At 35.3% G+C, this 27,049-nt stretch overlaps 4 protein-coding genes and 1 non-coding gene across 9 annotated transcripts in view; 3 read left to right on the top strand and 2 right to left on the bottom strand.

Moving 5' to 3' along the window:
• Positions 1-1,629: 1,629 nt before the first annotated feature.
• Positions 1,630-10,897, top strand: LOC147383322 (bifunctional 3-dehydroquinate dehydratase/shikimate dehydrogenase, chloroplastic-like). Of its 2 annotated transcripts, XM_086427370.1 has the most exons (11): positions 1,630-1,903; positions 5,653-5,761; positions 6,875-7,093; positions 7,883-7,949; positions 8,052-8,223; positions 8,468-8,531; positions 9,036-9,144; positions 9,261-9,410; positions 9,508-9,656; positions 10,061-10,223; positions 10,632-10,897. In XM_086427370.1, the coding sequence occupies exons 1-11, from the start codon at positions 1,704-1,706 to the stop codon at positions 10,673-10,675; spliced, it is 1,446 nt and encodes a 481-aa protein (XP_086283496.1). In that variant the 5' UTR covers positions 1,630-1,703; the 3' UTR covers positions 10,676-10,897. The 2 variants fall into 2 exon arrangements, with proteins under 2 accessions (XP_086283496.1, XP_086283495.1); XM_086427369.1 differs by having other exon boundaries at positions 1,631-1,903; positions 7,883-8,223.
• Positions 10,898-14,338: 3,441 nt separating this feature from the next.
• LOC147383321 (uncharacterized) lies at positions 14,339-18,711 on the top strand. 3 transcript variants are annotated; one of them, XM_086427367.1, is made up of 2 exons: positions 14,339-14,774; positions 15,680-18,711. In XM_086427367.1, exon 2 carries the CDS (start codon positions 15,758-15,760, stop codon positions 18,437-18,439), a length of 2,682 nt encoding a protein of 893 aa, XP_086283493.1. In that variant the 5' UTR covers positions 14,339-14,774; positions 15,680-15,757; the 3' UTR covers positions 18,440-18,711. The 3 variants fall into 3 exon arrangements, with proteins under 3 accessions (XP_086283493.1, XP_086283494.1, XP_086283492.1); XM_086427368.1 differs by having other exon boundaries at positions 14,339-14,818; XM_086427366.1 differs by having other exon boundaries at positions 14,340-14,822.
• Positions 18,712-20,499: 1,788 nt separating this feature from the next.
• LOC147383320 (uncharacterized) lies at positions 20,500-24,746 on the top strand. Its single transcript, XM_086427903.1, has 2 exons — positions 20,500-20,628; positions 21,871-24,746. The coding sequence occupies exon 2, from the start codon at positions 22,036-22,038 to the stop codon at positions 24,040-24,042; it is 2,007 nt and encodes a 668-aa protein (XP_086284029.1). The 5' UTR covers positions 20,500-20,628; positions 21,871-22,035; the 3' UTR covers positions 24,043-24,746.
• Positions 24,747-24,972: 226 nt separating this feature from the next.
• On the bottom strand, positions 24,973-25,044 carry TRNAP-AGG (transfer RNA proline (anticodon AGG)). The gene has a single exon. It is a non-coding gene; the product is annotated as a tRNA-Pro (tRNA).
• Positions 25,045-26,398: 1,354 nt separating this feature from the next.
• Positions 26,399-27,049, bottom strand: part of LOC147383315 (RING/U-box superfamily protein) — a 36,806-nt gene continuing 36,155 nt past the window's right edge. For both annotated transcript variants that reach the window (XM_086427905.1, XM_086427904.1), the window contains exon 8: positions 26,399-26,661. In XM_086427905.1, the coding sequence (XP_086284031.1) occupies positions 26,518-26,661 (144 nt within the window). In that variant the 3' untranslated portion in view covers positions 26,399-26,517. The remainder of the gene's footprint in view (positions 26,662-27,049) is intronic.

Here is a 27,049-nt window from a genome sequence, read left to right as displayed (position 1 = left end):
TCTATGAGTTATTTATCCAAACAACTTTAAAGTACTTCTGACTCCCCATCAGAGTTAGAAGCATTTAGAAAAATCAATCCACACAGGCCCTTATTTTTTCAAGGTTATCTTTTGATAAATTCTATTAGCACGTCAGATTTTAACTCTAACACACCAATGTTCTAAATAAAAACCATAATGTATGATTTTTCGCTCTTCCCATTTCTTCTTAATTTCTAAAAAGTTTATTTTTCCCTCTAAAAAGCTTGGAAAAGAGAAATTAGTTTTCAAGAAATTTGTGTTCTTGGGAATATGAATTACTTGTGAAAATGGCCATGATAAAATGAATTCCAAATGTGATTGAACCTAATAAAGTATCGAAATTCAATAGAACCAACTTGTTGAGTCAGCTCAACAAATTAAAAAAAAAGAAGAATAAAGTCAAGTAAGAACATGATGATGTATATATATGTATTTTTTTTTTTTTTTTGTGGAGAATAAAAAATATATGTTTTATTTATGATAAATATTAATTAAAAAAAAATTATTTTATATATGTTTATTTGAATTATTCAAATCTATTCATGAGTTGTCAACCTGACTTGACTCTATGGACATCTAAGTCAAAGTTGAGTTTTAAAACTATAATTTTTTTGTTGACTAATTATAAAATGATTCATTAAAACATGTGCGGTCTATACATGGTTGACGTGATAAATGCACAGAACCGGAGATATTTTTCCTTGTGTATCCTGAAGAAAAAAATCTATGATTTTATGCACTTGCCATGTCAACCACGTACATTTTTTTCGAGTCAGACTATTACGACTTTTTAAGAGGTAATTGGGAGAGAATTGCATTAGGAAGTAGGAAAATACTTTTTCCTAGAATGAGATGGAATCAATATTCCTTGCAAGGTAGGAAATTGAATGTAAGGGAAAATATACAAAACGTCCAAAAATCAAATTTGTCAAGGAAAATAATTTTAAATTTTTTTTTCATCTTTAGGATCAAGGAAAGTAATATAGTCGCAAGGGACTCATTTTCAAGAGAATGTAAATTCCATGGGAAAATGTATGTTCATGGGACAATGAATTTCTTAAAAAAAAAGTAGGAATAATTTTTCATTTTGAGGGTCGGAGCATTCGTGAGAGAATACCATTAAGTAGGAAAATCATTTTCCTGGAAGATGGGTTGAACAACATTTTCAGCTTAGTTAGGAAATCATTTTGGATTGGAATTCATTTTTCAGGAAAAATCAAAAGTTATACATTTGAATATCACATTTTTCAAGGAAAATCAAATTTTTGTGCCTATTTTTCATACAATTTCATGTAGATTCTTAATATTTTCTAGAAATCCCTATTTTTGTATAGTTTGTAATTTCATAAATTAGTATGTTATAAGTAAAAGTTGGTGCGGTAATAAAAACTTTCTAGATCCAATCACTCGAACAAGCTCTATAGTCTATACCGACGTTGAGTAGTAGGTAGACTAAATTCTTGACTTTCACCGTTAGATCATCCTCGAGATTTTTGGCACAACAAGGATGATCATCCACTAATACCTTGAAGTTCGTCTTCTATTGGTAAAAGTGCCCTTATAAAGACGTCACATCTTTACTATATATAACACCAATCAAGTTTTTCTTTCTCTACTAACCAAAGCTCTCTCTCTGTCTCTCTCTATCTCTCTCTCTCTCTCTGTTCTTCTTCTGGGCATTAATGGCGGTGAAGAACAGCTTGTTAATCTGCACGACCTTACAGTGTGAAACAGTAGAGGAAATGATGTCCTCAATAGAGAAAGCTAAGATCGAAGGTGCAGATATTGTTGAGCTTCAGATCGATTCTCTGTCTTTCACTGATATTTCCGAAATCGAAAAACTCATAAAAAAGCCGATTTTGCCGATTATTGTTTCTTTCAGGTACTTCTTCTTCTCTCACATTTTCGCCTAATTTCACTAATCTTCTTTAAAAAAATTCAATTTTTATTATTAAATTGTAAATTCTGAGGTGAGAATATGTGGTTTATTTGTCCTTTATTCGACAATAATTCAGTTTAAAGACTTGTTTTTGTGTGGAGAAGGCGCAATGTACGCATCCACATTTGTTTTCTTTAAGGACTTTTCTGATGCCAATCAACGGTTGAGATTCTCCATTAAATATACGGCTGAGATGAGAAGAACAACAGATTTGTTCTGTTTTGTTAGAGATATGTCCTTGGGAATCTCTAAGAGTATTCTCTCATCTCAACTGTTGGTTTTATGGAGAGCGGTGCGCCTTTGCTGCATGCATAATTTATTTTAATTTTAATTTTAAGTTTTGTAATTGAAGTCTAGGTAAATTACACTTTAACCCCTTCGATTTGGTGATTTTGGGCATCGACCCCTTAACGTTCTGCCGTGTTAAGTTTGGATTCTATTTTGTTATTTTACATTTTTTTTAAATAAAAAATTAAACGTTTATTTATTTTTATTTTTGAAGATTTATGGGGGAATTAAACGTTTATTTATCTATGTGAATGAGTGACATATTAAATATTTGATAGTACTTTGTAAAAAGAGGGGAAAGTTCACTACACGTGTTTTTTAGCTATTGGTCAATCTTAGATTTTGTAAAAGAGTAGTCTTGGAGTGACCTCAAGATTGTACCTCAAATACTTTTTTGACATGTATCTCAATGAAAAAGCATATATGATTCCTACACACTTTCGTGTCAAGATGTGCGATATGAGGTGCAATCTTGAGGTTACTTCGGCATTATTCTTTGTAAAATTTCAATTTGACTTCACTACAAGCAAAAAATAATTCCCGTGGATGGAAGTAAATTCGAACCGTCATGAAAAAAAAAATAAAAATTGAAGAGTGAAGTGGTAAAAATGTAATCAAGAAGAGCCATTGTATAACTTCCTTAGACACCATGTTAAACATTGTGTATAAGATCATTGATTTTTTTAAAGAGTCATGATGAAGGTGCGCGATCGGATACTTGACTAATGTGGTGAGGGCAAAGAATCATAAATCTTTTTCATTGGGATATACATGAAAAAGATGTGCGATTCCGTGACCTTACCATGTCACCACAACTGTCTGCATTCATCATTATTCTTTTTTTAATTTGTATCTCGACGAAAAACATTTATGGATCTACTCACTACCATGCTAGTGTAGTGTTGAACGTAGTGACCAAACCAGTCATTTTCGCATTTTTCATAGGTCTTTCCTCGCATTGTGCATTTGAAAAATAGGAAAATGTTGGAATGATACAAATGAGAACACAAAGATGATAAAAATGATGTAGTGGTATACACATAATCGATATGAGTAAAAAAACATCTACGATTATGTGTGCGTCACCACATCATTTTTATCACCTTTGTGCTTCAGTTTGTGTCACCCCAGCACAACTTGAATATGAAAATGTTTGGAATGAAAAAAACTGTGTCACCCCAGCACAACTATATGAAAATGTTTGGAATGAATAAAACGGAGACACAAACGTGACAAAAATGATGCGTAAAGAATCTTCAGAGTAAGCTGAAGCTCTAGGGAGGTCTGGTGAATGTACTTTGAAGATATTTTTATTTTTTAACTACCACGAAATTGACACGTGGACGAAATGCGAAGATAATTGTATTTTTCCTAGAGATTTAGCAGGAAAGAATCCTAGGGAATTATCTTCTCATCTTTATCGTTCCTTGAGCCACAAGAAAGAGCGCCGTACACTTAAGTGGGCCCATCTGATTTTGACATGACGTTGAATAGTAATCTAACGATAAGCAACACAGAGTCGGGTTCATTTATTTACATAGACGTGCAGTTGAGATGCGAGGAAAAATATGAGTTTCCTAGAGATCAGCCCAAGCAATCATGAGTTCGATTTGTGTCTCTATCAATGACTTGTCGCATGTACTCGTTCATCGTCTGTAACCACGTTCTTGATAAAATAATGGGCCCATAAATCTATTTTATTAGGTAAGTGTAGACCTAGTTGTCCACCCTTAAAACGTGATCCCATATGGCGCAATTATTAAGTTAAAAGTTCTATTTCTATTGGGACAGCTGTCGTGGTTCTATAAATGTCTTTCCCCTAATTGTCCGGAAGAAATGTTTATTCCATACATATCTATTTATGTCCCATTTAATTTATTAACATGATACTTCTTATCTGATTAATATTTAATTTCATAAAGTATATTTAATATTTTTATTATGTTATAAAAATTTACTCTTAATTCTATTGAATGGTGTTATATAATAACAATCCTCGATTGAATTCTAAGGGATTGACTCAGTGATAATTTCAAATTGATAAATGATTAATGTTTGGAAGTCATGAGTTTGATACCTAATATGAGTATTAATCCTTAGGGATTAGTTGCGAGGATACACCCTTAGTTGCCTGGTGTGTGTGATGTGCGGATGTTGCACATGTTCTGGATTCTATGATTGGGTGAAACTCAAATACTGGCCTGACTTGATGTTTATAGGGATACTCGATTATTAAAAATAAATAAATGACATTCCTCGATTCCAATGTCTTTCATTGGATGATTAGAAGTGGAAAACGTTAATAAACTCCTAGAGTAGGGTATCTTCACTGATTTCATTATTAATAGATGGACCATACACTTAAAAGGTGGTTTAATGGTGGTTGATTGGCTTTAAATTTGTTAAGACGTGTTTGTCTTTGCCTTTCGTAGGGTATATATGTCACGTGAAGGCATATTATTAACGGTGTCATGCACTTTCTTTATCTACCTCTTTTTCCAAGACAAATATTCCTTAAAAGATTTACTTAACATCATGGTTTCAATATGTAAGCAAAAATTTTCAATTTGAAGTCAGATTTGGTAGGAATGACAAAATATATTATATTTTTTGTGATGGTAGTCTACAAATCATGAATTATTTAGGCCATATGTTGGCCCACAAGTAGGATCGAATAGGTGTCGCTGTGCAGGTGTAGATTAGGTCTGTCAATGGGTCGGATCCAGATTGGATCGGGTTGATCTGATAAGAATTGGAAATGACCCTCATTGGAGCTGAATTTTAGGTTCCAATTCTAATCTTGCAACAATTGGATGGGATTAGGATCGGATCAGATCCAATTCGATATACTAAATATAAATATATGAAAAAATAAAAATAAACTTCATGTATTTAAATAAAAATACCTATAATTAAAATACTTCCTTACATTTATTGGATTGGACCTATCAGATTAGGACATGGTTGATGTGATAGGTTATCAAACCGGATATTTTTATTGAGACCCAAATCCTTGATCCATACCCAAAATTATCCGATTGAAATAGATCAGATTTTGGGTCTGATTCTATTCGTTGACAACTTATATAGACTTACTCAATTTTTGTAGTAAAAATTTTCATTTATAAATTTAAGTCTATTATCAATCTTAGCTGTCCAATTGGATCATTCCAGCCATCCAAAATATGGCACTTATTTATTTATTTTTTATTTTTTATGATCAGAAATACAAAGGAAAGACTCAAGATAAATATATTAAAAAAATTGGTGGTCAAAATTATCAAATTAATCTGATTTTTGGTCAGACCTTGAATTTGACTCAAACTTCATTGTAAATTCATGAGTAATTTGATATAATCCATCTTTCTCAGTTGTTGATCCTTCAATTTTACCATTTTTGTCAGGCTCTCTTCATACAAGGAGTCTCACAAAAGAGACAAGAAGAAAACTTGCCTTCAAGTATTGGGGTTGGCTCTTGAATTAAATGCAGACTTCATAGAAGTAGAGCTTGAGGTACTTGGCAAATTTTGTTCCATATTTAAATGTTCTAGTCATCTTTATTTAACTGTACTAACTGAACCCAAAGTGTTATCTGTTCATTGATGTTCATTTTTAGAACTATTTCTTATGTGGGGTTCTCTTTATTTGAAGAAATATTGCTTCACCCTAGTTTATTTACCCCTGTTAATTTGAGGGTGTCTCTTTGTTTGTTGAATAATGAAATTAAAAGGTTATAAATATAATTTATTTATTTATTTTTAACTTTTGAAAGTTAGAAAGTTAAAATGTTTGTTTGAATTATTTTTAAAGCAAATTTTTTTTTAAAAAACTTTTTAAAAACAAAAGGAAACTACTTCTTTTCTAAAAGTTACTTTCTCCTAAAAACTACTTTCTTCCACAATTACTTTCTACTCTATATCCAAACAGGACCTTACCATTTGAATTTAAGTATATTTCCACCCTGGGCTTGGACCCATTTTATAAAGTCATGCCGAGAAACGATAGAAATGACCAATAAGGTTGACTTTGGTATGTGGGGCCTCTATATATTGAACTTACACTCATAGCCCAGTGGGACCAAAAGAATATGCCATGTGGCATGCAAACAGACATTGACTTAGGTAGTTCCTCAGCTCCCTAGGGTACAAGATTTTAATGTGTATAGTTATAGTTTTGTCCATTCTAAATGATTTCATATTTGAATCCTATTTGACCGTTGACCAAAAGTATATACTTTTTTCATTTCAGGGTGTTTTTTTCTTGGGTAGATTTATTAATTAATTAATTGGTTCGCGACAACTCTGGTTGTTTTCCGTTAATTTTTTTTCTTGTTTAGATAGTTTAGACCTTTAGTTCATGTCGATTTATATAGTAGAATTATTATAGGACATTATGATATTTTTCATGCATATGTGTTTCTTTTTTGGTTTTATTCATTCATGTTTTTTCTTCAACATTATTGTTTGATATGTCCATAGTTACCTATTTTATGGTCGATTAAATCTATCTTATTTTTCGAAATATTTTGTCTGGAATTTAAATTGAAGTAGCCTGATTTTCTCTAAGGATATTTAATCTTTTTAGTCTTAAATCAATTATTTGAATCTTATTGCATGATAATTTCAGGTGGCTTCAGATTTCTTTGCGAATGCAAATTTAAATAAGCATTCTAAAAGCAAAATAATTGTATCATGCCATGTGAGTAGCTCGGCTCCTTCGAAAGAAGAACTCAGCTGTGTTGTTGCATGCTTGCAATCTACTGGAGCGGATATCATCAAACTTATCTTTGATGCAGTCTATATTACAGACGTGGCACAACTTTTTCATTTGCTTTCACATTGCCAGGTAATGGAACTGTTCTATTTATGGACATTGATTTTGAGATTATTTGACAATTATATATCTCAAATTTGGACATCTATGGAGAAGATAATCACCAACTATGCTACTTCGATACCTGAACATGAGTGACCTGTTCATATCATGTCCATATCGGATTTTAGTCCCACATTCTCCTTATAAGCTCTTGGGCCTCTCCACTCATTGCCAATTTGTTTTGAGTTGGACCCCCCATATTTATCATATGGTATTAGAGAGGGCCTTTCACTCCTTCACATCACCCAGTTAAAATCTCCATGTGCTTTGGCCCAGTCTGGCCAACATGTGCGGGCGTATGTTGAGTTTAGTCCACATGGGAGACTCATTGCCTTGTTTCTCTCCTTATAAGCTCTTGGGCCTCTCCACGCATTGGCAATTGGTTTTGAGTTGGACCCCTTTTGGATCTTGGTGTGTTTGTATCAGTTATGTTTTTGTGGCTTTCTATTGTAGATAGGTCTATCGATCTCCATTATTTCTTCAATAAGATCTTCAATTTATTTAATGAATCAGGATCCAGAACGGTGTCTCATTCTTATAGAATAGGAACGGTGTCTTGGCATGTTTTGGTAGGAGTTTAAGACACATTGGGCTCATAATCAAGCCGTTTTTCTAGATGGCAGGCAGCCCAATTTTTTATATTCTCCAATAAAAATGTGCCAGATAGACATCATATTTGATATAGGAACGGGACACCATTCTGGTTCGCGACTCATATTTGTTTTCATGTACTTCACCTCTTTTTATGTCTTCCTACAGGTACCATTAATTGCTTGTGCAATGGGTGATAGAGGCCTCATTAGCCAACTATTGTGCCCAAAGTTTGGTGGGTTTTTTATCTATGGATCTATAGGAGGAAATTCAGTACCTGGCTTGCCAACTTTGGTCAGTCTTAGACAAACTTATAAGGTCGAGAATTTGAATGTAGATACAAAAGTTTTCGGCCTCATTGCAAATCCAGTTGGTCATAGTAAAGGCCCTCTTCTGCACAATCCCGCCTTCAGACACGCGGGATATAATGGTATTTACGTTCCTATGCTTGTTGATGATATCAAGGAGTTCCTCAATGTTTATTCGTGCCCCGATTTTGCAGGCTTCAGGTATGATATAGGGGAGAAAAAGATAAAATTATCAAGTGAAATTATTTTTGTTTATTATTATGGCTATCTTTGATTGGTGTTTCACGATATGATTTGTAAAAGTGATAAATACATATAATGATGAACGATTCCTTTAATTTGTGGTTGTTATATGCGATTATCAAATAGCATTTGCATTTTAGAACACAACATTTGATCTTAGATAGCTTTAGCGTAACATATTGTTTTCTTTATGAACTCGTAGTGTTGGAATTCCGCATAAGGAAGCTGCTGTAAAGTGTTGCGATGAAGTCCATCCACTTGCTCAGGTATTTGCAACTTTGTTTGATGTATTTTAGAATTACATGAATGTTCACCATATTATTGATGGGGCTTAATTTGGTTGCTCGTGATCGACCATATAAAATGGTCTTCTTGCTTCAAATATTGGATTGAAAGATCCATAATGTTCAAGCTTGCATGATCAATTCAATCAATGTTTCTAACTTAGTAGGCAATGGCCTAAAGTGTGGGGAGTAAGCTTCATGAGCACCCCTTTTTAGAGGGAAATTAAACTAAAACTAAAAATACATAATTATTTATGTCGTAAACGTCCTACAAGAATTTCATAAACCTTAACATTGATTCAATAGGGCTAAAAATACATAACTATATATGTCGTAAATGTCCTACAAGAATTTTATAAACCTTAACATTGATTCAATAGGGATACTTATCATGGTGCCGACTTTAGTATTCACAGTATGTCATGTAGTTTTGATCATATAGTAGTGTATATTAGTATCTGAAGTGTGGTATGCTTCGTTGATCAGTCCATAGGAGCTGTAAATACTATTATAAGAAGGCCTATTGATGGGAAGCTAGTTGGTTATAATACAGATTGTGAAGCTTCTATTGGGGCAATGGAGGATGCATTGAGAGGTATAGTGTGACTTAATTCACAATGAACAAAGGAGAATTTCCCTTCAAAACTAAGTAATGTTACCATTCACTGTCTGAAGTGGCTTATTAACAGTTGTGAGAAATGGAAATCACAGCAAGCAAACATGCTAACGGGGAAGCATCGCACAAATCACCACTTTTCGGGAAAATGTTTGTGCTAGTTGGAGCGGGTGGCGCTGGGAGAGCATTGGCTTTTGGTGCCAAAAGTAGAGGGGCTCGTGTCGTCATTTTCAACAGGAATTATGGTATAAAAAAAATATTAAAACTCTTGTCTTTAGAACGGGTATAAAACATTTTTTTTCTTCTTCTTATGTTGCTAACTTTGAAGGTTTGTTTTAATAGATAGAGCGAAGGCTCTTGCTCGTGCAGTTTCGGGTGAGGCTTTACCCTTCGAACAATTAAATAGCTTCTGTCCTGAGAAAGGAATGATCCTTGCAAATGCCAGCTCTGTGGGAATGCAACCAAATTCAGATCAATCACCTATAGCAAAGGTTTTCTTGCTCTCTCTTATTTATATGCGTATGTGTATGGAGTAATGTTTTATCATTTAACATAGTGCCTGCTGGTCGAATTGGTGTTCACATTTTCAACCAAAATTTCCCAAGGGTATTTTCGTAATTTCACGGATGTCATGTAAAACCCTAGTTATATTTTTTTCCGAGGGGTATATATATTTATATTCTTGGTAAAGGTGTAATCTGTAATTACGAATTTTCTCTTCATAGTGGAATCGGTGTGATCCATGGACATACCTCAATCTTGAGGGAACCACGTAACTCTCTGTGTGATTTGCGTTTGTTTTAATTCGTTTCTTGGTTCGATTGCCTCTGTTTTCTTAACATGTGTATGTGTATGTGTATGACTTATCTTTTGCTATGTTAACGCTTGTTTTCAGGAGGCTTTGAAGGCATATGAGCTGGTCTTTGATTCGGTTTACACGCCTAGGAGTACCCGTCTATTACAAGAAGCAGAGGCAACTGGTGCCATTGTGGTGAGTGGAGTTGAGATGTTCATAAGGCAGGCCATTGGCCAATTCAATCTCTTCACCGGCGGAGAAGGTACAAATCCAACTTCTCACAACCCAAGTTCATAATATCAAATCCCAATTTTGAGTGCGAAAATCCTAGATCGAATCATAAAGGCAATAAATAAATAAATAAATAAAAGGAGCACATAGCCTTAAAACGAAACATCTCATGAGAAAAAAATATTTACTCGACATGCATATTTGGGTATAAGTTTACATTACTTGTTTGTGGATCAATCACGAAACAGATTCAAAACATCTATTACAACACTAACCAGTGAAGGGCTTCTTAGGGTACCCCAAAAACCCTACCATGTGTCTTGATAGCAAGTATTAGGCTCAAGGACACTAATAAACTCAACAAAACTAAATAGATGACATAATTTTCTTGAGATGACTTCACCATTTTTGACATTTATTCTTTCTTCCATGTTTTCAGCACCAGAACAGTTCATGCGGAAGCTCGTTTTAACACAATTCTGATATACTATGAATCACGTCGAGTAAGTTATGTTCACATAATTGAATGTGAGTCTCTCTGTCTCGCTCCTATTAGGAATTTGAATGAGTCTTTATGCATCGATTCTAATTTTTCCTAAAAATTGTACCATTATTGTGCTTGTTTCAATCCCGGGTCTTCTCTATTATGAGACAAAAAAAGAATTAAGATTTGACCTTGATCTAAATACCTCTATTTTGCTATAAGTCAACTTGGTTTGACTTTTGAATTTGACTTAGTGATCCAACTATAAAAAGTGACTCTCCTATATAATCATCAGAATTAGAAATTGGCTAAAATCACAAGTGAGATTCTCTACCTCCAGGATAACGATAAAAGTACACAATTTGATAATTTCAGAGTTTGAAAATCATTAATCAACATAAATTAATTTTAATTGTAATAAAAAAAAAATGTGGTATGAGAAGTTCAAGGATCATTAATCATCATAGATGTGAAAGTTTTGCCCCCGCTCCCTTAAAAATTACAAGAAATTTTGTACAAAACTTTGTAAAATCGCAATAAGAAAATTGCATATCAATGTGTATGAAATATTCTTGTAGAATGCTTCCGGACAAATTCTCTATGATGGTTTTGTGTGTGTGCGTGTGTGTTTAATTTAGATTATGCTTGGACTCGATATTATATATATACTGCAGTAGGCATTGACTAGGATTAATTATCTTACAAATTCTCGAGATTGACCTTATTACAATCTCCGATCTCGACATTTCAATATGAATAATCTATTCAAGATCAAATATTTGAATGGTTGATCTTGAAAATTTAAATCTCGATCTTGATGATTTGACTTCATCCCTCTACCAAGGTGAGGGGGCATTAAGAAAGAAATATTGTTACTAGCTGGGTTGATAAGATCGCGCTCAAAACTCAAGGTGCAATCAGAAACACATCCCTCTTGCAAGGTCTATTAAGTAATTTTCTCCCAAAAAATCCTATACATAAATTAGTTGGTGACTAAAAATTGATCAAACATATAATTATGAATATATCATTAAAGATGCTTAAATTCAATGACTATATATCATCAATCACGTTAAGTGTTTTATTGTAAGTTAATTCCAAGATCTGTTTATGGGGTTAGTGGGCCAAAAACAAGTATTCCATATCCCCCCCTAAGACGAGTGGAGCCTTGCACAAGAAGTCCCACCCACCCCAATTACTTGTCCAACGTTTGGATAGAGTTTCTTAACAACTTATGCTCTTGTGGGGAGCTAGTAAATGTTTGGATAGGTTTTTTCTCTTGCGTGGAAATGTTTTTTGTTCTTTGTTGAGAAGTTTCAAAAATTTGCTCTTGCACGGAAAAGTATAGTCACACAGCGCCTTAAAGTTGTTAGATATACTGCATGAGGCCACCCAAACGGGCTTAGTATACATAGCGAGACGTTGAGAACAAGTGGACTCTACTATACCCTTGGTTTTAAATCTTGTTCAGGACCGGGATGACTTGTCTAATATGTATCGGCATCGTCCATTAACGAGATGGATAGACAAGTCAAACATATTGGATGAGATTTAAAATCAGGGTTCATTTTTCTCATTGTTGAACAAGATGACTCAAACGTATTGGAAAACTCGTCCGGGACTATATGTGGCCATGTGTTATCTGTATCAGGTTATAAGATACATACATATTATCCTTTTTGATCTTTTTCAGTCATCCACTATTTCCAATATAGAAGCTTTGAATGAGGAGACAAGATAGAACAATTCGGTCAGTCTCTAAAAACAAAAACAAAACAAAACAAATTTCAATATGTTTTAATCAAAACGTTTGAGGTTTTCACTCCTGAAGCTCTATATCCGACCGACTAATTAATTCTTTATAATCTACTATATTTGCCAAAGATAAATTATTTTCCTTTTAAAGAAATTTAATTAATTTTGATTTTAGGCCATTTCTAAATGACAAAACAATCTTTTTTCTTTGCTGCAAAATAATTGAGAAGCTTTAAATGTAATATAATTTGACGTATTTGTAAAGAGTCGTGTGATAATCTAATGCCCCCCTTTGACATACTCCCCATCACACAACCGTAGATCATTAGCCTTAGGATACACAAGAAAAAGATTTATGATTCTGCATATCCAGAAGCAAATGGTTTACGGTTTTGTGATAAGAGTCGTAGGGGGGTGTCAGAAAATCATTATTCATGTGTAAAAGCATAGACATCCATCTAGAGATGGTAAGACTATAGTTGTAAAACTCATTTCAATTCAAATGTCCACAAAATCGAGTCAAGTCGAAAATTTTGGAGTCGACTTGACCAAGTCAAACTAAAATATTTAATGACTTGAAGTACCCTATGGTGAAATGCCATTGCATTTTATCCCAAAAAAAACCTCCATTTTAAGATCTACTCCTCTTCAATCTAAAGATCTTTTCTCCTCCTTAACCTTAAGATCTACTACTGCTTCCTTTCAAATTACTTACAAACAACCTAGGGTTTTAGGAGATCTAAAAGATGGATATTTGGTGCACAAAATGAGGGTTTGCTACGTGAAGTTGAAATCGATGGATTGAAGAACTTTAGATGATGGGTTTGTCCTTAGAGTAATAAACGGTTGTATTTTAGAGGTTGAGTGATGGATTGAAGAAAAAGTTGAATAAGATTAAAGAGCTTGAAGATGATGAACCTTTTAATAAAAAAATCAAGGGTTTTTATTCAAGACATTAAACCAATGGTTTGAAAAAAAAAGTTGAGTGGATTAGAGAGGTTGACGATGAGTTATTTGGAGAAGAATAAGGGTTTTAGATGAATTTTTTTTTCGGGGGAAAATAGGGATTTGAGGAAAAAAATATGCAATTTCATTATTGACTCACTGCCTCTGACTCCATAGAGTTTTGACTCAATTTGACTGAGTTTTCAAGTTGAATCCACCAAGTTGTTTTTTCAAGTTTTGAGAGGTCAATTCACCTCGAAATTCAATTGATTTGAGTCAACTCGACAAGTTTTCAAACTAAGGGTAAGACCCGATTTAGCTGAGTTAGTAAAGTTGGGAGTTGTTTTTGTTGTCAGAATCTCTTATAAGATTGAACATTTCACCTAATCCTTCAAGTTATATAAAAATATTAAATAAATGTTAAGGTATACAATTCTCTATAATTCAATATGAATTTTTATCGAATTATAAATAACCCATCAAAATTAGAAAAGATGATTAGAGTTTTTTTTTGCAAAATTACTCGCATCGTAAGTGTCCAACATTAGGAGAGAGAAATGTGGAATATGAAATATCAGTTCCTCTGGCAATTCTTTCCAGTTAGTTCTCACACCCAAATTAAAGATTAAAACACTCTTCCAACATTACAAAGATTTGGCTTAACATTATAACACTCGTGCAAACAATTACAGTAGTTGTTTACAATCATGATTAGGCTCAAATAAAATCCTAACTATAGAAATCTAACCCTAAAAAAAAAAATTATATTTGCACCGCAACTTTTACTTATTCTCAACATTCAAATATTTCCCAAAACATGAGTAACTTATGACAAAATTTCGATTTCATTATATTGTTATTTTTATTCCCAAAACATGTTTTTCAGATGAATTCGTGACTTTAATAATCAACAAATTTGTTGATAAATTACCAATGCAATCGTTGGCATGGTAAAATCTCTGGTATTTTATCAGCGAAATCAATGCTTATATAAGTGATGAATTCACTGAAAAAACATGTTTTGGGAATTAAAATGGACAGTGTACTAGAACCGGAATTTGGTCATATTTAATGCATAAAATGGTAATTTACTCTTTACTTATTTTATTTATTTGAAATTGGGATGTAATAAGTAACAGTAGGGTTCTTCTCAATAGCAACCCTCTAAATTTAAATGATTTGACTCATCCAAAACCACATGATTAAACGAGTCAACTCGGTATTTCGAGTGGTGGGACGAGGCGAGTCGAGATACCGAGTTTTATAACCATATATAGTTATGTACTCTCATATCTCCCTCCCTTATTTTCATTTTTTTGTTTTGGTTTTTGAGTCTCTTTCCCTCGCTCTCTTCTCGAACTCACTTCAAAGCTCCATTTCTTCTCCGAAATCAAATCTGTGAGTCCTCTCTACTCTTTCTGGATTTCTCTTCTTCGATCTCTGTAGGTACAGATCTCTCTTTCTCTCTCTGTTTGATTTTCTTCAATTTCGCTTGTTTCTTCTTCCTCATTCTAGGTTTTCTGGGTCTGTGAATGCTACTGGTTTTAAATGCTATTTATTTCTTTAAAATCATTCCTATTTGTGTATTTTTTTTCCATTATAGGGTTTTTTTGGGGGGAAATTTTGTTGATTTATGAGCTGGGGTTGCTCTGATTTTGTTTGATTTCATTTCTTCTCATGGGTTTTCGTTTTTAGTTTCTGAGTTGTTGAGATTCTCGTTTTGAGTTGTTTAGTTATGTTTGGACAAGTCTAGGGTTGGTTTGCTTTAATTTTAGTTTGTGAAATAAAGATGTTTAATCTACACATGCAGTTGAGTTTGATACCAAATCCTCGATTTTCTCTTCAATTCCAAATTTAATTGAAATTTGAATTTCAGATTACTGTTGGAATGTTGAAGTTGTTTTTGTCTTAATGGATCATTTTTTAAATACGTTCCACATTTTGCGAATAATTTCTCTTTAAAAAAGGCACAATTTTGTGGTGCATTTTTTTATTTCTGGGTTTTAATTTATGAATTTCTTATGACTAGGGTTCTTATGTTGCTTTCATAGAAGTTAAGTTCGTTAGAATTTCTTGGGTGTTTTTTCCCACTTCTGCCATTTATAATTATTAATTGTGTCTCAGTTCATTCGTCAGTATGCGTGTATTTATAATGTAGATACTGGATTACTCGGTAAAGTCTTGTTTATTAGATTTGTTCTTTTAATGAAATTAATTTGGTTGACAAATATGTTTATGGGTTTGATCGGAAATTTGTAATTAGATGCACAATTGAAGTTTTGGGTTTTTTCTTGGATTGCAAGATGGATCATTTGCTGTATGTTCTTGATCGGTGGTGAAGGGAATACCAATCGGGCATTCTTCTGTTTTCAAATTCAACAATGGACTGCAACAAAGATGAGGCCATCAAAGCCAAGGAAATTGCCGAAAACAAGATGCAAAACAAGGATTTTTATGGTGCTCGAAAGATTGCTCTCAAGGCGCAACAACTCTTCCCTGATCTACTAAACATCTCTCAAATGCTGACAGTATGTGAGGTACACTGTTCTGCTGAACACAAGATATTCGGTTCCGAGATGGACTGGTACCGTATCCTTCAAATTGAGCAAACAACAGATGAGGCGTCCATCAAGAAACAGTACCGAAAGCTCGCTCTCATCCTTCATCCCGATAAGAACAAGTTTGCGGGTGCAGAAGCTGCTTTTAAGCTGATAGGGGAAGCCCATAGGGTGCTTTCTGACCAAGTAAGACGGTCTATATACGACATTAAATATAAAACCTTCCTTGGAACGACCACCACGACATTGAAGCAGCCCCAACAGCAGCAAAATAGGAACTCTTTTGTGGACAAAATTTCTGTTAAAATTGGTAGAACGCAATTCACGGGCGTGAATACTCAGCAGCAACAACAGCAGACACAACCGGGGTTATCTAATAGCCGAGACACATTCTGGACCGCATGCCCTTTTTGTAGCACGAGGTACCAATATTACAAAAAAGTTTTGAACATAGTTCTACGTTGTCAAAATTGCATGAAGTGTTTTACTTCTTATGATTTGGATGCTGTAGTTGTACCTCCCAAAGTCAACTTGAATCATTTTGCCATCCCACAACGGAACTTTCCTGAAAGTAGGGAGTTTCGGGGGAATTTCGGTGGTGGGGCGACAACATCAGAACCATTTGTTGGGGTAGGTGGCACTTCTGAGGTTGGTGGGGTGTCTAGTACGAAAGGAGACAAAAATGGAAATGTCAACAGGGAAGATTGGGTAAAAGGCACTAAAAGGCCCAAGTTTGAGGCAGAGAATGGAAATGACAAAGCTGAGGAATGTAAAGAATCGGTGGAAGACAGTAGAGAAAGACCAGACGTCAGTAATGAATTTAAGTCAAATTCACGCTCTAAAACAAGACCTGATCCAGAGTTCTTTGATGTACCTGATTCAGATTTCTGTGACTTTGATAAGTATAGAAAAGAAGATTGTTTCAAAGTTGATCAAATGTGGGCTGTTTATGATAATTTCGATGGTATGCCTAGATACTATGCTTGGATCAAGAAAGTTTTTTCTCCTGGCTTCAAGGTTCGGATCAATTGGCTGGAGGCCGATCCGGACGGTGAAGACGAAATTGATTGGTTCAGTAAGGACTTACCCGTTTCTTGTGGTAAGTTCAAACATGAGAAATCTGAAATTACCGAAGATCTTGGTATGTTCTCTCATTTGGTTTCGTGGGAAAAAGGCGGTAGAAGTTCTTACATGATATATCCTAGAAAAGGTGAAACTTGGGCCCTCTTTAAAAACTGGGATATAAAATGGAGCTCCGATCCAGACAACCATGGAAACTGTGAATTTGAATTTGTAGAAGTCTTGTCAGATTATGTTGAGGGATCGGGCATTACTGTTGCTTACTTGGTTAAACTGAAAGGGTTTGTAAGCCTGTTTAGGCTAAAGAAGGGAATGACTTCATTTCAGATAGCACCGAAGGACCTATTCAGATTTTCTCATCGGGTTCCTTCTTATAGAACGATTGGTACGGAAAGAGAAGATGTCCCTCAAGGATATTTCGAACTTGATCCTGCTTCCTTGCCCGATGACCTCAAAGAGTATGCTGACTTGGAAGATTTAAAAGAGGAGACTGAAAGCGTGGATGCTAAATTCGAGGGTTCTTCTAAATCTCAAGTGGAGAGGTCTGATACTCTTGAGAAGAGCATAAACCATGATGAGAAGAATATCCAAGACGGGACGAATTCAAAATGCGGAAACTTGTCTTCAAGGGTATCAAATGTTGGCCATAAGAAGCAAAGTCAAGCAAATGTAGCTCAATGTGCGACCAGTGGCTCTACTCATGTGAAGGAGAGGCAATCAGATGACATGGACCCTTGTGAAATTCCAGATCCAGAATTCTACAGCTTTGTCGCTGACAAAACCCCGGAGAAGTTTCAGCCTGGTCAGATATGGGCATTGTATTGCGACTTGGATGGCCTGCCTAAGTACCATGCTCAGATAAATAGAATCAAATTATCCCCAAATTTCGAATTGCACGTAACATGGCTTGAACCCTGCCCACAGCCGAAGAACATGATTCGGTGGTCAGACAAGGGCATGCCTATTTGTTGTGGGACGTTTAAGCTCTCAATTGGTGAAACATCTGTCTTTACTGACACGAGTTCCTTTTCTCATCAGTCAAGAGCAGTACCCACTCGTACTAAGAACAAGTATGAAATCTACCCAAGGAAAGGTGAAGTGTGGGCATTATACAAGAATTTTAATTCCAAATGGACATGTTCAGACCTCGACAAATGTGAATATGACGTAGTGGAAGTTCTTGAGGATAATGGGTCGATGATGAAAGTGTTGCTCTTGGGACTGATGAATGGTTTTGAGACGGTTTTTGAGGCCCAAAGTAAAGGTGGGTCTCCAATCACTATAGAGATACCTCGGGTCGAATTGCTTAAATTTTCTCACAAAGTTCCCGCTTTCCAGCTCATGGAGGAGAGAGAAGGCCGTCTGAAAGGCTGTTGGGAGCTCGACCCCAATTCAATGCCTGTTCGTTTATTTTGTTTGAATTAAGATACCCAGTGGGAAAGAGTGATTAGCGTAGAACCTTTACAAATATCACTTATGTTTGGTTCTTTTGGGGGACCCTTATCTAAGCAAAAGCAGCAGTAGTAGTTTTGTGGATTTTGTGAATCCAAGATCCCTGGTGTTCTTTTTTCCTGTTTTTGGTGTCCCACAGATTAACCATGTCACTTTGGAATCTAGTTCTTTCCCAATTAGTGTTAAACAACTCAAATATTTACATGGTTTCTTCTGTTACCCTTTTTTTTAAGGGTCTTCATGCATATTGAAGTATAAATGTTGTAGGAGCTTATACCATGCTATGGTTTTGGTTTTTCCGAAAGAGTCGTGATAATCTGACATACCCATCGCAGAACTGTAGATCATTTGCCTCGGGATACATAAGAAAAAGATTTGTGGTTCTGTGTGTTCTGATGCAAACGATCACGTTTCTATGATGGAGGCGTCAGAAAATCATTATTCCTTTCCTAATTGTAGGTCACCTTATTATTCCAGTTGAGCTTATTTGGAACCATTTTTGTTTTTTTTTTTCTATAAAATTTGTTGATAGATCTTTTTTGGGTTTTTGGTTGTGACCATAGGTCTCTCCATGATTGATTAATCAACTTCATTGAAATTTTGTTGCCTTGAGATACGCATGATTGATACAAGGGAACTAAAATTTTCCAAACCTAGAAGGTCATAACTAATGATCCAAGAATTTAAGGAAATAAATATGATTGAATTTAAGAATAATTAGAATTCAAATAGAAATGGTCACTTATTAGAAAATAGAGACAAATAGGTCTATAAATAAGGGGCAACTAATGTTGAGATTGGAGGGCATTTGGTTCAGACAGTAGAATTTGATTCCCAATTCAGATTATTAAAATTGGTTTTCAAAATCCAAAATCTTGTTTGAATATAATTTTTCTGGAAATTGATTATACAATCCAAAATCAAAATCTTGTATGGCTAACAAAGGATGTGAAAACTGATTTTGTAAGCTTTTTTTTTTTTTTTTTATACCTAATTACATATCTTGAGGCTGAAGATGAGAGCAGAAAATATTTATTTTTGAAGATCAATATGACAGATTTTTAAGAGAAAAAAATAAAGGGATTTTGACAAGAAATCGAAGATGAGAGAATTTATGTATTTCTTTATCAATTTCGAAGGAAATTCAATTATAAAAGGATATATATCTAAATTACCTAAAAAATTATAGTGATTTTAGAATTTTTATATAAAATTTAATAATATTTATTGGGTCAAGATCCCTAGACAAAAAGTGAACTGAAATGTTCACACAATAATATTCAAATTCATTTTCTCCTAAATTTTTTTTTGAATCATTTAAATATTTAGAAGAATAATATTTTTATTTAAAAAAATAAAAATTCATAATTTTTTCACGAATAAGACGACATATTACTAACAAGAGTGGTAGTTCAATTAAGCAAAACCACTCTTAAATCTTACCAAAAGTTAGTAAGGAGAAGAATCGTGATAATCTAATTACCCCCACATAGCAAACTCAATCAACTATCCTAACGTGACAAATTTAGGAACTGTAGATCTGTGCTCCTCATGATACACGGCTGCCTTTCCCCATAAAAAGTGTATCTCGAGGTATGTGTGTATCTCAAGGAGCACAAACCTATAATTCTTGAACTTGTCGCGACAAGTAGTCGATTAAGTATTTGGGTAGTCAGATTATCACGACTCCAAGAAAAATGTTTCTCTACAAAAAACTAAATCTAAATCCAAACCCCTTTTTTAAAGAATCGTGATAATCTGACTACCCCACGTGCCAAACTCAATTGGCTACCTGATGTGACAAGATCGGAAATCATAGATCTGTGCTTCTTGATATACATTTTTTTTATGGGGAAGTGCACCCATGTATCCCAAGATCACAGATCTTCGATTCTCAAATTTGTCACGTCAGATAATCCATTGAATTTGCCACGTGGGATAATCAGATTATCAGTACTCTTCTTTTAAGTGTCCAGGGTTGTTAGATTCAAATAATCAAATAAGTACCTCTCATGACGTGTCATCTTCTGCGTGCTTTACATCATTTGCTTATACGAGTCTCTCTCATTAAAATCGTTTTGCTACCTTACGTTTTCTCTCTCTCTCTCTCTCTCTCTCGTCGAAAACCACTTCGAAGCTCTCTTTCTTCCAAATTCAACCAAGTAAGCTCCATCTGTTTCTACATTTCACTTCTTCAATCTCTATAGTTACTGTTCTCTTTCTCTCACGATCTCTCTTTCTGTTAGGTTTTCTTCAGAGTTAGTTTATGTTTTTCTCATTCTAGGGTTTCTGGTTTTTGAATGTTTATGGGTTTGTGACGTTTCAATCATTTACATTTGCATTTTCTTTTTCTCTCTCGTTTATGTGATATTCTCATTATAGGGTTTTTTTTTTTTTGTTGAAATTTGGTTGAATTATGTGGATGGGTGCACTCTGATTTTTTATTTTATTTAATTTCTTTATCATGTTTCTGCTTTGATGAGAATCTCAGTTTCAGGTTGGTCTGTGCTTTTTTGGGGACAAAATTAGTTTTTTATTTATTTTGTCATGTTAGTTGTTTTTTTAATGGGTTTTGCTGGTAGGCCTGGAAATTGTGTTTTGGATGGAAGAAACAACAAAGATGTTTAATTTATACATGTTGAGTTTGATATCTGTGTTTGGATTCTGAAACCTCTGTTTTCTTTTCTCTTCCAATTGAAATTTGAAAATTTCTCATTGATGTTTGAACATTGAAAGTTTGTTTATGTTTACTGGGTTATTAAATTTCTATATGTTTTTTAACTTTCTTTAAGGGACAAAGCCTCCATCTTGCATTGCGGGGTTTGAAGTTTAGGATCTTGAAGGCACCATTTCGGTGCGATGGAAAAGTCTTTGTGTTGGGGAAAATAAGACAGTTAAGAGTTTTAAAATTTCTTGTGGGGACAATAGCGGCGGATTTTGTTTTCCGCCACAATAACATATAAAAGATATTAGAAGTTTTAAAAATTCTTGTGGGGCAAATGCCTCCATTGCCCCCTCTCTAAATCTGCCCCGATCAAAACCCCTCCTTCACAGTTAAACCTATCGTAAAAAAACTTGGGTTTTGATTTGTGAATGAATTTCTTATGATTAGGGGTTTCACTTGTGGACTCCCTAGAAGTTAAGGCTGTTATAATCTCTTGGGTATAATTTATCTTGTTTGCTTATGAAATTACTAAGACATTATATTTCAGTTCACTCATCAGTATATGTGTGCAATTATGTTTGTGTTGGTTTTATAATGCTTGGTGAAGTCCTGTTCAAATATTCTTTTATTATGTAATTAAATTATTTGAAAATTAGATTCCTACGGTGGATTTTTTATTATTATAAAGAAATTCGATGGCATTTTGTGGACTCATAATTGGTCTTGCATTTTGTGTTAGATTGCAAAGGAAATCAAGAGGGGAAAGATGGCCCATCCGTGCATTGCACTTTAGACTTTGTTAGTGAATCTGAATTGTGCTTGAAGGGGAAACGTAGCCTCCCTTGGCTCATGAACTTCACACGAAGGAACATAAGTCGGGTATTTTTGGGTGTTCGGGCTAAGCATGGAATGCAACAAAGAAGAGGCCATCCGAGCCAAGGAAATTGCGGAGAAAAAGATGCAAAACAAGGATTTTGTGGGAGCTCGGAAGATCATCCTCAGAGCGCAACAACTCTTTCCGGATCTAGAAAACATCTCCCAGATACTAACAATCTGTGAGGTACACTGTTCTGCCGAGCACAAGTTGTTGGGTTCTGAAATGAACTGGTATGGTATCCTTCAGATCGAACAAACGGCTGATGAGGCATCCATCAAGAAACAGTACCGAAAGCTTGCTCTCATACTTCATCCAGATAAGAACAAGTTTGCGGGTGCAGAAGCTGCTTTTAAGTTAATTGGGGAAGGGCATGGTGTGCTTTCGGATCAGGAGAAACGATTGAAATACGACATGAAACATGGAGCCAATCTGAGAAGTTCACAAATTAGGAACTCTAATGTCAGGAAACAACCTGGGGTTGATAACAATTTTGTGAATGTTTCAAGAACACAATTCACAAGTGTGAACCCACACCTGCATCAACAGAAACAACAGAAACAACCCGGTTTATTTAATGGCCAACAGACATTCTGGACTGAATGCCCATTCTGTAATATAAAGTACCAGTATTACAAAGATGATGTTCTGAATAAAGCTCTGCGATGTCAAAAATGCATGAAATCCTTTATTGCTTATGATTTGGATGTTCAACGTGTACGGCGGTCTACAATCCCGCAACAGAAAGAGGTCTTAAGTCAGGGTGGTCAGAAATTTGCCTCACAAAGTACCGTTGGGAGCTTCCCCGCCCAGATGTTTCATGGGAATTTTGGCTATGGAGCCACAACATCGGAACCATTACCGAGGACAGGTGACACTAATGAGGTTGGTAAGGGGTCTAGAATGAAAGAAGAGGTGAGTAGGGGTGTGACTAGCAAAGATGGAACGAAAGGAAAAAAGAAGCCCAAGTTGGAGGCAGAGAAGTGCAACACAAGCAAGAAGAGGAAGAAGAAGAAGTTTGTAGTGGAATCCAGTGACAGTTGTGATGATACTGGAAGCAACACTGACGCTGAGGAAGATGAAATTATTGAAGATTTAAGTGATGAAAACCCCTTTTTGAGGCGCCTAAAACGGTCTAGGGGGACTGGATTGTATAATGTCACAGAGGATCAGAACCCTAATGAAGAAAGCTTACCGAATGGAAATGACGAAGCTGAGGAATGTAAGAAAAATAGAAAAGAAGCATCTATGAAAGACATTAAGGGAAGACCCAAAGTTGATAATAAATTAAAACCAAATTCAGGTTCTAAAACCAAACCAGACCCAGAGTTCTTTAATATCCCTGATCCAGATTTCTGTGACTTTGACAAGGATAGAAAAGAAGAATGTTTTGAAGTTGATCAAATGTGGGCTCTTTACGATAGTTTAGATGGCATGCCTAGATTCTATGCTCGGATCAAGAAAGTTTTTTCTCCCGGTTTCAAGGTTCTGATCATTTGGTTGGAGGCCAATCCAGATGACGAAGACAAGATTCATTGGTTCAGAGAGGACTTACCCATTGCTTGTGGTAAGTTCCGACACGGGACGTCTGAGATTACAAAAGAACTTGGTATGTTCTCCCATTTGGTTTCGTGGGAAAAAGGCTTCAGTAGAAGCTCTTATAGAATATATCCTAAAAAGGGTGAAACTTGGGCCCTCTTTAAGAATTGGGATATGGAATGGAGCTCTGATCCAGAAAACCATAGAAACTTTGAATTTGAATTTGTAGAAGTCGTATCAGATTATGATGAGGGATCGGGCATTTCTGTTTCTTACTTGGTTAGGGTGAAAGGGTTCGTAAGCTTGTTTAATCCAAAGAAGGGAACGATTCCATTTCAGATACCACCAAATGAGTTACTCAGATTTTCCCACAGAGTTCCTTCTTATAAAACAAAGGGTACGGAAAGAGAAGATGTTCCTGAAGGATATTTTGAACTTGATCCCGCTTCCCTTCCTGATAATTTAAAACTCTCAGAGTTTGGTGATTTGAAGGCCTAAAGGTGGACATTAATAGCATGGATGCCAAATTCCATGGTTCTTGTTCTAAATCTCGGGTGGAGAGATCATAAACAATTATGAGAATGGTACCCAAGACGGGGAAGTCAAAAGGGCAGAAATCGGTCTCCAAGGGAATCGAATGGGGGGCGATAAGAAGCATAGTCGAGTGCACCTAAGTCAATGTGTAGCCACAGATCGAAGTCCCTTGTGTTGTGTGACTTGGACGGCTTGCCTAAGTACCATGTTCAGATGGATAAAATTGAATCTCCCCCCGATTTCAAACTTTACAAAATGTGGCTTGAACCCATGATTCAATGGTTTGACAAGGGCACAGAGTGTGCCTATTTGCCATGGGGGCATTTAAGCTTTGATATCGGTGAAACAGCGGTACAGGAATGGTCTGTGGACATCATACAAGAATTTTATATAGGAATGGAGATGTTCTGATATAGGCAAATGACATAAAGTCCCGTGTTTGGGCTCATGGAGGAGAGGCGACTACTATCTCAGACGATGTTTGGTGCTTCATCCCACATTGATGCCTCTGTGTATAATTCGTTGAGGTTTCTAGATGGTAATATTTAACCCATCCAGAACTCTCACTATGTTCATGCAATGTCACTGTAATTCGAAGCTGCTACCCCAATCGTTCTTTGTAAAAGAATGGCCTCGAAAGAACCTTTACAAAAAGGTTATTTATTTGTGACCTTATTCTTGTCAGTTTGTTGGGAAAATCAGCTTGAAAATTTAGAAAAAAAAAAAAAAAAAAAAAAACTAATTTTCTCAATATTCTCCCCTAAGATAAGAAGGGCGTTTGGTTTAGAATGTTTGATTTTAAGTGTCAAAATCAAGAAATGGAAACTGGTGCTTTTGGAAAGTGATTTCAGAATCTAGACTAATATTATCCGTTAAAAAAATACATAATTTGAGGGGGCATTCCGAGAATTGAACTCGGGACCTCTCGCACCCTAAGCGAGAATCATACCACTAGACCAAATGCCCAAGTTGTTCATGAAGTAGTCCTATTTATTATTTTAACGTAAAACTAGACCCTTACACTGAGTTTGGCTATTAATCAACTTTTTCTCCCATAATGCAATTTGTAAGATTTCTTTTTCTAGTATTTAGTTGTGATTTTGAAGATCTCAGTTTTATCTGCTCTTAGAAAAATGATGTTCTATTTGTTCTCTTAATTCCTTACATTTTCATCCCTAAGTGATTAAAGGCAATTATTTACTTCGGTTTGAAGGTGATAATCTTGATGGGTTCCATTGGAAGTGATGAAAGCAGTGTAAACAAACGAGGAAATTCAAAGAGTCGTGCTGGGGTGACACAGGATTCACTGTGATTCTCACAAGTCTGACATGGACTTGCATACATAACCATAGATGATTTTTACTCATCACGAGGAAACACATCTATGGTTATGTGCACATCCCATATCAGACTTTTGAGCATCACAATAAATACTTTTTGTCATTTCAGCATTTTCTAAATTCAAAATCAATCATCGACCGTGGCAGTTATTAATATTTTCTTATTGAACCCTTCAGTTTAAGAAAATTATATCAACCGAGGAACCCCTAAGATAAGAGCCATGATGTGTTTCATATATGTTTGACAAGACCAAACCATTTGAGGATACAAATCCAATTTAAGTCGAAACCCAACTATTGAATCTTAATGGTGAAACAAACACAAGTGCTTCACATTTCTCCAATCATAGTTACAAATAACGAGAACACACTTCTTCTGTTACCAATATTTCTCAGTTGCAAAAGCAGAAAACTTTACGAAATAGACCCACAGTTTGTACTTTGCAGCCCAAGAGCCCTGTTGAATAACAGGAAGTGCCGAGAGAAAAATTTATTGCTACCTGTTTCTTGTTTTGGAGCAAAAAGCGTCAAGACATCTCCAAGTACCATGTTTCTGAACTATTAAGGCATAAACTAATAAATTTAGGGGTCCAACTCAAAACCAATTGGTAACGTGTGGTGAGCAAAACCAATTGGCAATGTGTAGAAAGGCCCTAGAACTTATAAGGAGAGAGACAAGGGAATGAATCTCCGATGTGGGACTAAGTTTGACACGCCCACTCCCTGCACGTGTGGGCTAGACTAGGACGAAGCACGTGGATATATAAACTGGGTGACGTGGAGGTGAGAAAGGCCTGCTTTGATACCATGATAAATTTGAGGGTCCAACTCAAAACCAATTGGCAATGAATGGAGAGACCCAGAAGCTTATAAGGAGAGAGAAAAGGTAATGAGTGTCCGATGTGTGTCTAAACTTAACATAAATCACCTCAAACTGAGAAGGATGCAGAGAAAATGAAACGGAGTTAAATAATCAACACTAGAGAAAGGTGTAGGTCTTCTTGTATTACGTAAATGTTTTTTGATCAAGCCAATAATATTTACGTAAGTACATCTGTAGATAAACAACATAAAATTCTAAAACCCCCTTCTTGTTTTATCATGCCGGATTTGAGTTGACCACTGTTTGGGTAATCTGAGCTCGTCTAGCATACATATAAAGATAAAATGAGTTGATGCACATTGCAATTCCAAAACCCAAAAGTGCCGCAAGTAGGATCGAATAAACTGCACTCAGGTGGATCTGCCAAGAGAAATTAGACTCCTAGTTATAAAAGCTTTACTCACCAAAGTCGGATCAGAACAAGAAAGTATATAATAAAACCAATGCTCTATGTTCAACAGTTTAAAATCAAATATATATCTTTGGCATTGAAGCCGTGGCCCAAATATCAGGGGGTCAGACTCAATATCAAAACCTTGTTGTACGATTGGACTTCCACCATGGGTCACTTCAAGGGTTATCGTTTTGAATGATAAGGTGGGGCCATTTATGCCAAATCAAATTTTGATGTTGGAGTGTCAAACCACTTCTACTTCGCCTTCTCTCATTATAATAAGTAAGATATATACAGAGGAGGTCACGTTTTTCAATTTCAGGTTTTTGGCTTTGACAAACCCCATATCATCAA

This window comes from Akebia trifoliata, chromosome 16 (genome assembly GCF_017979445.1).
Source record: "Akebia trifoliata isolate Shusen 1 chromosome 16, ASM1797944v1, whole genome shotgun sequence".
NCBI classification, from domain to species: domain Eukaryota; kingdom Viridiplantae; phylum Streptophyta; class Magnoliopsida; order Ranunculales; family Lardizabalaceae; genus Akebia; species Akebia trifoliata.
The sequence above is the reverse complement of the archived record's forward strand: the minus strand, read 5'-3'. Positions and strand labels throughout refer to the sequence as shown.